Below are 11,117 nucleotides of genomic sequence, written 5' to 3'. Positions count from 1 at the left end.
AGGGAACATGCTGTGAGGTGTGAGGTCCAGCTGGTAGTGGTGACTTGAAACTATCCACAGGCCAGACTTCCTTCCGAGACACACGGGTGCCCCTGGATACAGGAGCCTCCCTACCGCAGGCCCCGTATGAACCCAACACTGAGCAGGGAATTCTGTGTGTCCTCAGGGTTTCCTACAGAAACAGGGGGCGTGTTTTCTGGCACACACACAAGGGCTGTAGCGGGGCCCTGGCTTCTCCCTGGAGACAGGGAGGACGGGGCTCTGCAGGTGCCAAAGGGACGGCAGCTAGAGGAGCGCAGGCCCGGGGCGTGTCTGCCACTCCTACCACCACGGACTCCAGAGCCCCTGTCCCATCTGGTACCTGTCCCATCTGGTTCAAGTTCGGGGAACGCTTGGTAGGTCCCCAAGGCAGAAGATAAAAGCAGGAAAGCTAACCGAAGCCCGGGCTCTCTAGGGAACCCACACCTAGAAGGGTCCAACACAAGGTGTGTGTCCTCTGTGGCCCCAACAAGGCTGCCAGCCGACCCGTGGTCCCTGGTGGGCTGGCGGCCCGAGATGCAGCCGTGGTGGTGGCTAGGGAGCGGAGAGGCAGGCCTGGTGGATGCTCTCCGCCCAGATGTTGAGCAGGGCTGTAACTGTGTGCTTATCGGGGAGCTTCAGCAGGCTCGAGGTCAGGTATTCGTACACCAACTGCAGGAAGGGGCTGGCGTCGTACTGCCACTGCCGGTCGATCCACAGCGGGCTCTGGGCGGGGTAGTCAGCGGGCACTCTGAGCTCCAGGGGTGGCACACTCGGGAGGTCCTTGTCATTCAGCTTGCATATCAGGTGGACGGTGCCGTTGTCACTGCAGTGAGACGGGTCCAAGTTCACCAGGAACTTGGGGTCTAATCTGGCCACCTCCCGCTGGAGCACGTTGGGGATGCTCTGCTGCTCATCCTCTTCAAGCTTACGCTTCCGGGTGCACACCACCGGTGCCGTGATGGGTGGGCCATGGATGGCCGTCATGGCTGGCATGAATGTGTGGTGCAGGGAATGGTTGAAGACGGGCGAGTGGATGTTGGCCAGGACGGCATCCAGGAGCGGCTGGCACAAGGACTGCTGCTTGGTTGGTGGTCCCGGGGGTGGTGGGGGCGTGGGCACCGCCATGTCATTCTCGAGGTTCTCCAGGGCGATCTCACACCTCTGCAGAGTTTCCAGAGGGCACCGCTTGGAGGGGTCAGTCAGGATCTCCAGAAGGCTCTTCATCATACTCAGGTCCTTTTTTCTGTCTTCATTCTTGTCGATCTTGTTGATCATGCGGCGTAGGGGCTCGATGTACTTGGACAGCTGCTTCAGCTTGTCCAGGTACTGCTGCTCCTCGGCCTGACTGGAGCCCGCTGGGCTCATGACTGAGCTGGAGTTTACAGGGGTGTTTAAAGGTCCCGGGGAGGGAACACTGAAGTTCTGCAGAGTGTGCGCTATCACTGGACTCTGGGAGGGCTGTGGTGAGGGGCTCGGCAGGAAGCTGCTGGGCGATGGGGCAGGGCCGGGGCTGACGTTGGAGTTGGGCTGCGGGGACGGCTGTGGGGGAGGGGACATCGACTGCGGGGTCTGCACCTGCTGGCCCGGCGACGGCGAGGACAGCATGGTGAGGCTGTTCTGGCTGACCCTTGTCTTTCTTTGATGCCCTGCTTCTCAAATACTAATGTTGGGGTCCAGCCCCAGCAGGTCCAGGGGTTCCCAAAGGTGTGGACGGAGTTGGCAAAGAAGGAATGACACAGAGGCAACGTTGATTATCGTAGCTAGGCTCTCCAGCCAGGTTCTGTGTCTTGGCAGTATTTTTAGCAGCTACTGCTCTGGCCACCAGGGATGATACAGGCAGATGATAAAAATAGACTCATTTTCGATGAGTTCGTGATGAGGGATCCTGGGGAGAGGGCAGAAGGAAGGATAGGCAGTGAGCAGAGAGGCCAGCGCCTCTGAGGAGGGACAGCTAAGGATGCAAGGCCACTGGGGAACTACCCTTGACATCCCTGTCAGCCTGGGCGCAGGACCGTCGCCAGCAGAACTGCTGCTGTGGCCAGGGCCTCCCTTCCATTGTCCAGGTGTCCCTGCCCCACCAGCCGGCCCTACACAGGAGGTTCTTCCCTCTTGATGACCTGCCTCAAGTCTCAGGTAGAGGAAAGACAGACCTCGGTCCTCCTGTGGTTAATGCGCAGGCTCAAGCCTTGTCATTTAAAAGGGATACGGGTATCCTTGCGCATCGTTTGAGTCAAAACGACAGCTGGAGGCTAACTATTCGCCCAGTGTAACCGCAGAAAACGAGGCCTGACGTGGCCATTAAGTCTTTGCATCTCTCTGCTGCGGACAGTGGGGATTTATTTGTTAAAGGGCAGAATTCTCACCACAAGTTCAAGGCATATTAGTCAGTGGCTGAGAGCTTAAATCGAAAGTGAAATCGGACCTTGGAAACTGTGGTCCCGAGACATTCAGATATTACGGGAGACGAGAAGTGTCCTCTTAAAGGCGTGTGGTGTGTTACCTCTGGCGGTCCTCAGCTGACCTTGTTTTGTTTTGTTTTTTCCTAAGCTGACTTTGTAATGCCTGATCCTTCCTCCCAATCGAGGTGCATGATGGTTTGCCAATGATGAACCTGAGGCCTTGGAAGGCTCAGAAGGGCCACCCCAGTAAAAGAAATTAAAGAAAGAAACCAGAGTTGGTGTTGGGTAAAATTTAGTGACATTAATAGAAAATTTAGTAGTGGGTTTAAGGTTATGGTAACGTAGAGTACACCATTATTTAGAAACCAGAGGCCAGTGCAAGGGATTCATGCACTGAGGGGGGGCGGGGTCCCTCAGCCCAGCCTGCACCCTCTCACAGTCTAGGAGACCCCCCCCTTGGGGGGATGTCCAACTGAAGGCCCCTGGGGAGCTGCTGCGGAGGCTGGAGAGGCTCTTGCCACCGCCCCTGCACTCGCCAGCCATGAGCCGTGTGGGAACACACTGACCACCAGGGAGCAGCTCCTGTGTTGAGTGTCTGTCCCCTGGTGGTCAGTGCGCATCATAGCAACCAGTCATTCTGCTGTTCAGTTGATTTGCATATTACCCTTTTATTATATAGGATGCCCAACTCCATTTCCCCCATACCAAATCTTTCACCTTGGATTAAAGTTGTAATCCAAGTTGTGATGGTGGTAATGCTAAGCAATGGGGATTAACTAATTAAAATGTAGTTAAAAGTTAATGTGCTGGGTAGTCATTCCTTCATCCAAACACTATCCATTCAGTGCCAGCTATATGTCAGAAATCATGCTGAGTTCTGGGATGCAATGAAGAATGAAGGCAGTCAGGGACCTCAGGGAGTGGAAGGAAAAGAGTGGCTGTATAAAGAAATGCGAAGTGGTAAAAGTTATCAGAAGGGTAAGCTACTAGAGTAAGGATGTGTGACAAACAAGCTGAGACACAACGAATGTGAATAGGTACCTGGGTGGAGAATGGATAGAGTAGGGGGGAAGGAGGGTGTTTGTCCGGTAGTCATTCAGCTTGCCTTACGTAACCCCACTCCTTCCTAGGAAGTGCAAAGGTCTCTGAACGTCATCGTTAACAACAGGCTGGGAAATAGACCCCGACTCTGTCCACAGACCCACCCCCAGCATGCCCACAATCTAGAGCACACAAATTCTCAAGTCAAACACTCTTGTTTAAGCCTCTATGAACAAGACAATGAAGATTATACAAATAAGAATAATGGCTCATCCCTGCCCTCCATAGTACCCAATCTACTTCTGAAGACAAGACAAATGCATAAATATTTTTTAAAAGCACCTAGGATGCTCAATGCAATGAGAGAAGGCATATTCTTTCATGCATTCAGCATTTATTTAGCAATTATTGTGGACTCAATATTGCGTGGGAAACAAAAATGACTAAGACTCATTATTTGGGTCAAGAAAAATGGGGCTCACTACAAATGGCCAAAATCCAAATCCCCAACAACACCAAATGCTAACGAGGATATGGAGCAACAGGAACTCGGATATATTGCTGGAGGGAATGCAAGATGGCACAGCCACTTTGGAAGACAGTTTCTAAAGTCTCAAAGACAGTTTCTGACCAAATTAAACACGTTTTGACCCTAGGAACCAGCAATCATGCACCTTGGTATTTACCCTAAGGAGTAGAAAACTTCTATCCACACAAAACCTACACATGATGTTTCATCATAATTGCCAACCAAAGGCATCCTGGAAGCAACCGCGATGTCGTTCAGTGGGTGAGTGAACAGACAAACTGCTATATCCAGACAATGGACTAGTATTTGGCACTGAAAGAAATGAGCTATAAAGCCCTGAGAAGACATGGAGAAATGTCAAATACGTGTGAGAAACCAATCCCAAAAGGCTACTTTTTTAGAAAGTCATACTGCATAATTCCAACAATATAACATTCTGGAAAAGGCAAAACTATGAATATAATAAAAATATCAGTGGTTGTGGGGGAGGTGGGGTGTGTAAATAGGCAGAGGATTTTTAAGGCAGTGAACACTCTGTGATATATTGATGGATACACGGCATATATTTTGTCCGAACCCACAACATGTACAACAGAATTGAGTGATTGTGATGTGCCAATGTACGTTCGTCCTTGGTGAGAAATGTACCTTTCTGATGAATATTAATAATGGGAGGCCATGACTATGTTAGGACAGAGGGTATGTGGGAAATCTCTGTACCTTCCTCTCAACCTTGTTGTACACTTAAACTGCTTTTAAAAAAATGTCTTTAAAAAAAAGATAGGGTTTTCGTTGGGTCTTCAGGGGAAGTAGAAATTGGATTATTGGGAAAGGGAAGAAAGATAGCTCGGGGAGATATAGCAGAGGAAACAACGTCAGAGAAAAGGGACAGAATTTCCAGGTTGGTTGTGGCTGAAGAATTGACAAAGTTGACCAATTCCTGCTCACCCGGAACCCCGGGCAGACAATAATGACTGACCTCCATTCAATTCTTCAGAGTTCAGGAATCTTTCCTTCCAGGCAGCCGCTCCCAATAAGTCGAAATATGAAACTCGCTTGGCAAGATGGTGGCTCCATTCACAGAAAGAAGGGAGACAGGAAAGAGAGCTGAGCTTTGAGGGAAGTGGGGAGGGTCCACTTAATTGGTTGGTAAGGATGTGTCTAGGAGCAAACTAGTAAAATTCAGCAAGACCTATTAATCTAGAAATCAGCCTCAGAATGGTGCTTCTAGATCAACATTCACTCTTTTTTTTAATATACATATGTCTATTGATTGCAGAGAGGGAGGGTGAGGGAGAGAGAGATAGAAACACCAATAAAGAGAGAGAAGCATTGATTGGCTGCCTCCTGCATGCTCCCTGCTGGGGACAGTTGACAACCTGGGCATGTGCCCTTGACCGGAATCAAACTTGGGACCTCTCAGTCTGCAGGTCGAAGCTCTAACCACTGAGCAAAACCGGCCAGGGCAACATTCACTCTCTTGAGCCTTTTTGCTACTTTGGATGGGTATGAATAGTTCTCCCTTGAAGATGCTACATAATTTTAGAGACCAGCTTGCCAACTGAGTGATTACAGAAGTCTGCTAATGGACTGGATCAGAGTTTTTTATTTATTTTTAAATATATTATATGCACACACACACACAAACACACACTCTGAGTGGCCAGATTATTATGATCACCTGAGGTTTGTAGGCAAATTAGCCGTACACTGCATCGTATGGGATATGGAACCCGAAGGCCTGTTCAAACACCTTTGCTGTCTGCAGTTACCAAGATAAAACATCTACAATTCGCACAGGAACACAAGGATTGGACAGTCGAGCATTGGAAAAAAGTCATGTGGTCCAATGACTCATGTTTCCAGTTGCATCATGCAGATGGCAGAGTGAGAATTTGGCAGAAACAGCATGAAAGCATGCACCCCACATGCATGAGTGTAAGCCTTCAAGCTGGTGGGGGCAGTGTTATGGTTTGGGGCATGTTTTCCTGACATGATTTGGGCCCTTTAATTCATGTGGAACAACGTCTGAATAGCACAACATACCTAAGTATCGTTGCTGATCAAGTTCATCCTATCATGTTGATGGTGTATCCCAATGGAGATGGCTTCTTCCAACAAGACAATGCACCATGCCACGGTGCTAGTATTGTGCAGGAGTGGTTTCAAGAACATGAGGGAGACTTTACCTTGCTTAGGTGGCCCCCACAATCACCAGATCTCAATCAAATTGAGCATTTGTGGGATGAAGTTAAAAGAGCCATCAGGCAGCTGGTTCCACAACCATCAAATCTCACAGAACTGGTCAGTGCTATTCATCAGGCCTGGTGTCAGATTCCTCACATCACCTTTCAACATCTCGTGGAATCAATGCCAAGAAGAATGGCCACAGTATTGAAGGCAAAAGGTGGTCCAATGAAGTACTGATGGGGTGGTCATAATAATCTGGCCATTCAGTGTGTGTATATATATATATATTTCTGCAACTACTGTTAGTGATTCTAAAAGAGCTGGTAATAGACATACTAGCAACTAACCAGGATTTTGTCCTTGAAAGATAAAAAGAATTGAAAGAGGTTATACCTGTATGAGTTCAATGCTACCTATGTTAGGTCTGTGTGACACACAAAAAAATTTATTGTACCCTATATGTCTCACATTTTTTAACTATTAGATGGTGTATAATTGGCTAAAGTTTACTGAGCGTGCACCAGTCGCCATTCTCACAGCTTTATATTCAAAACATCTCGATTAGATAGAAAGTATTTCCTCCAGTTATTGTATGAGAAAAAATGAGACATGGAGAGGTTAAGAAGTTTGCCTGGGTCGTAATACCAGGAAATGGTAGAGCTGGGATTCAGACCCAGTCACCCCAGCTCCCGCAGCCATCCTCTAATTATTATACTGTGCTGGCTGGCCAGAGAGAGTGGGACATCTCTGCAGAGCGATGTCATGGGAAGGTGTCATGGACTGAGTGAAAGGTGTCTGGAAATGCAGAGTTTTGATGGGTGGCATATACCCCATAGTTACATGAACATAGATAATAGCATTTAACTAATGGACAATGTTAAGGCGAGGTCTCCATGTATGAGAATACTATGGTGTTAAGCATTATCAAGATTATGTGTATGTGTGTGTAGAGAGAGAGGAAGAGATTGAATAGGTCTAAGGCAGTGGTCGGCAAACTGCGGCTCTTTGGCCCCTTGAGTGTGGCTCTTCCACAAAATACCGACTTCTGCGCATGGGCCACGAAGTTTCAATCGCACTGTACGTGTGCGCCCGCATGTGGTATTTTGTGGAAGAGCCACACTCAATGGGCCAAAGAGCCGCATGTGGCTCGCCAGCTGCAGTTTGCCAACCACTGGTCTAAGGTAATGTTTATTTACTGGTCAGAGTTTAGTGTAGGAAACAAAACCCACTCTAGATATCTTGAGAAGAATGGGATTTAATTCAGGGATGAGATGCCTGCAAAATCACTGGAAGAGTTAGCTGAATGGAATTTAAAAGGCTGCCTCCAGGCTTCTGGGGGTGTCATAAGTACTATTCACTGAGTATTCCTAGCTCTCCACCTGCTGGGAGCACTTTCTAACCCCTTTGTGGTTAGGTGGCACTTGTGACTAGTTCTGACCATCACTTTTTTAGAGTAAATAACGTATTGCTTCCGGGTCAGAGCACGTAAGTGCAAGCATGATGGCCCTCCACATCTCTTCCCTCTGCCATGGCACCCGGCAAAGATTGGGTTGATGGCTGTCCCAGCAGTCCAGACCCTAGAGCAAAGACATACAAAGCTCAGCCCCTCAGCAATCCACAGTGGGGACGTATCATACACAGGAAATGAAACTTTGTTGTTATAAACCACTGAAGATTTTGAGGTTGTTTGTTACCCCAGCAGAACCTCACCTATACTGACTGAAGCAGGTTCTGACTTCTAGATTATAAACTCCCACCGCCACAAATAGGAGGGCAGGAACTATTACTGCCAGTGAGATGTCAGTGAGATGTTGTTTCCATGGTTACCACACTGCCGAAGCCACCGCTTCCTCAGCCCATGACGCTAAGAATAAACAGTGAACATGAGTTCGGCTGTTGCCAATATTTCACATATATTGGCAGCACAAAAAGCTCTGGGGGATGGGGAGGAATGGTCTTTGCATCCCTTCTACCTTAAAGATATCAAGATTATCTCCTTGCCAGAGCCTAAATGGCATCCAGAATCCTATTAACCAAAGGGCAGGAGAATGTGGTTTTTAGTCTTCAAGTCCCTGTGATGGAGGACACGGATGGGAAGATACAAGGTGATGGGAACAGACACTAGGTACAAAACACAAGCTCTAGCACAAATGCTCACAGTGTGCTCCAGACCCTCAGCGTCGGGGCCACTGGTGTGCCTGCCACCAGAGGCCAAACTCACACGGTCAGGACCTCAGCGGCCTGGGCATCTGCTTTTTGACAAGGGCCCTGGGCAATCCTCACACACACTGAACTGGAGATCTCTATATAAGAGAGAGAGAAAAGAGGTCCAAAGCAAAATGGCTCCCACGTGAGAATCACTTTAATATTTTAACACTCCCTAGAGGATTCGTGTTTCTCGGATAGTGTGAATTCATATTAAAGTGTGGGTCATAAAAGTTAGCTATAGACCTCACAGACACTGAAACCCACAGAGAACACAGATCTCGGGAAACCTTTAATCCAGAAGCCCCACGGGTAGCCCGCAGATGACTTCTTTTATGATACACGATGTATTCTTTTAACATTTGAGCTAATGTTTAAGATTTGGGAGATTTCATATAAAAACCCATACATCTGGTTTCTCTTGAACAATTAGAAGAGCTGACCATTTGGGGCTCACATTCCCAATTGCCACTGGCCTCTCTGGGAGGCAGCGTCCCTGACCCCACCTCACCTCCAACACACACTCTCCAATTTGCTGCAGTCCCACCACTCCTGACTGCCTCCTAGGATGCCAGGCTGAGGGTCAATGTCCATTTGGCACCATGCTCGAAGTAGACCTTTCTACTGTAAAGAAAGATTTCTCTTAACTATATGTCGATCAAAAGTACAGAAACAAACTCAGACCAATAAGGCTGTGTGAGTGCTCAGACCTTCCCACTTCATTCATTTTCACTGCCTGCCTGGCCCCTGAGGACAGTCTGCCACTCTGGCCTTGGAGTGCTTGGTAGCATTTTTTGGTCCTGAGGCCAGTTTGCAGCATGTGATCTCAGCTCCAATTGAGGGGAGCCCCCACCTGGCCACCTGTAGAATAGCACCCTGGAGAGGGGCTATTTTTATATTCTGGCATGGGGCGGGTGGGGCAGGGAGAGGATTCTCTATACAGGATACCACAGCACTGTGTGCTGGAGGTAATTAGTTTGGCTCTAAAATTTGCAGTTAAATAAATGTTAATGAACAGCTGTTCCCAATAAACAGGATAAACTGAAATTAATAATTGCAGTATTCATTTAACAAATGAATTACCCACTTTCTAAATGCGCGGACATAACATGTGTGATCTCCTGCCAAGCCAGGCCAGCCTAAAAAAATTAATTTAGTGGCAAAAAAGGGCAACCTGGGAGCTGTGCCACCCACTCTGAAGGAACCAAGAGAATGGATGATGGCTTTGCTGGCTTTTTCTTTAAAAAGTAAAAATAGCTGACTGACTATGATCCAAACACCGGGGAGAAGGGAGTAATTTCATTTTGCCAAAAGTGGAATAATGTTGTGCAAGTGTTTCCCAGGTGTTTCCATGACGACACACTCAGCCTGCCCACCATCCTGGCTTTTATTTAGGCTACTATTTGCACATGGATCTTTAAAGAACCCGGCTGCATAGAGCAGTGATGGTGAACCTTTTGAGCTCAGCGTGTCAGCATTTTGAAAAACCCTAACTTAACTCTGGTGCCATGTCACATATAGAAATTTTTTAATATTTGCAACCATAGTAAAACAAAGACTAATATTTTTTATATGTATTTTACATATTTAAATGCCATTTAACAAAGAAAATTCAACCCAAAAAAATGAGTTTGCGTGTCACCTCTGACACGCGTGTCATAGGTTCGCCATCCCTGGCATAGAGTCTCAGATAGGAAACTGCTAGAAACATTGAGTTCTTGGGCAGTGGTAGGGCATGAGCTTTGGAGGCATTCACCATTCACACAACCTCCTTTATGGTGCCAGACCCTGTTCCTGGCAGGGATGCCACCGTGAACAGGGCTCTGCCAGTGGGCCCAACGCACCACAAACACATGCATGAAAGGAGAGGGAGTGAGAGAAACATCAATGATGAGAGGGAAGCATTGATCGGCTGCCTCCTGCACGCCCCGTACTGGGGATCGAGCCCACAAACCCGAGCATGTGCCCTTGACCAGAATCGAACCTGGGACCCTCCAGTCCACAGGCTGATACTCTATCCACTGAGCCAAACCAGCTAGGGCTGATTTCATTTTTAAAAGGTAACTCTGGGTGCCCAGAGGGACAAAGGCAGGAGGCGGTGAGTCAGGAGGCTCTTGCAGACGGTGGCTTCAACTAGAGTTCTCCAGGCCTTGCCCCAAGCCACCTCTGCTCATGCCAAGGGATCCTCCCACCGCGGGCACCCCTGTGGCACACTGTGTTCATTACAAAATACAAGGTCATTACTGACAGGTGCTATAGCAAGGACTGGGAGCCAGGCCTGAAGGCAATGACCAGGCTGCACATAAGAACTTGTAGCCCCCCTCCATTCACTCTTTGATCTCTGCCCCTTCTCCCAATCTCGTTATCAGAGTGCTTTGCATATGGAGAGACTCAACAATGGTTTGTGTTTAAAATGTTAAACGACCATAGGCATATGCAATATTTCAGGATGGATAACAGACTTAGCCCAGCCCTACCATTTCCTACCTGTGCAGCCCTTGCCAGTTTACTTCACCTCACTCGTGCGTCCGTTTCTCCATTTTTGAAGTGAGAGGATAGTGCCTAGCTATCGAGAAAGTCAACAAGAACACAGGGAAAGATCTGTGGACGTGAGCATGTCAAGCATATAGTAAGTGCTCAACAAATGTTCACTCTTAGTATTGGCCCTCAGTACACAAAGGTCTTCTCCGTGATTAACACAAATCCTGTTCCCCTGGTGACCAAGATGTGGA

General features: G+C 48.1%; 1 protein-coding gene across 1 annotated transcript; it reads right to left on the bottom strand.

Annotated features, from left to right (window-relative positions):
• Positions 1–573: 573 nt before the first annotated feature.
• On the bottom strand, positions 574–2,243 carry LOC308520299 (mediator of RNA polymerase II transcription subunit 15-like; the record flags this gene model as incomplete). The annotated part of the gene is made up of 2 exons (XM_081092792.1): positions 574–1,667; positions 2,228–2,243. 2 exons carry the CDS (start codon positions 2,241–2,243, stop codon positions 574–576), a joined length of 1,110 nt encoding a protein of 369 aa, XP_080948918.1.
• Between the last annotated feature and the right edge of the window lie 8,874 nt (positions 2,244–11,117).

Source organism: Myotis nattereri, assembly GCF_964212035.1.
Source record: "Myotis nattereri genome assembly, chromosome: 5".
Classification (NCBI taxonomy): domain Eukaryota; kingdom Metazoa; phylum Chordata; class Mammalia; order Chiroptera; family Vespertilionidae; genus Myotis; species Myotis nattereri.
Note: the sequence above shows the minus strand (reverse complement) of the source record. Positions and strands in the feature narration are given on the sequence as shown.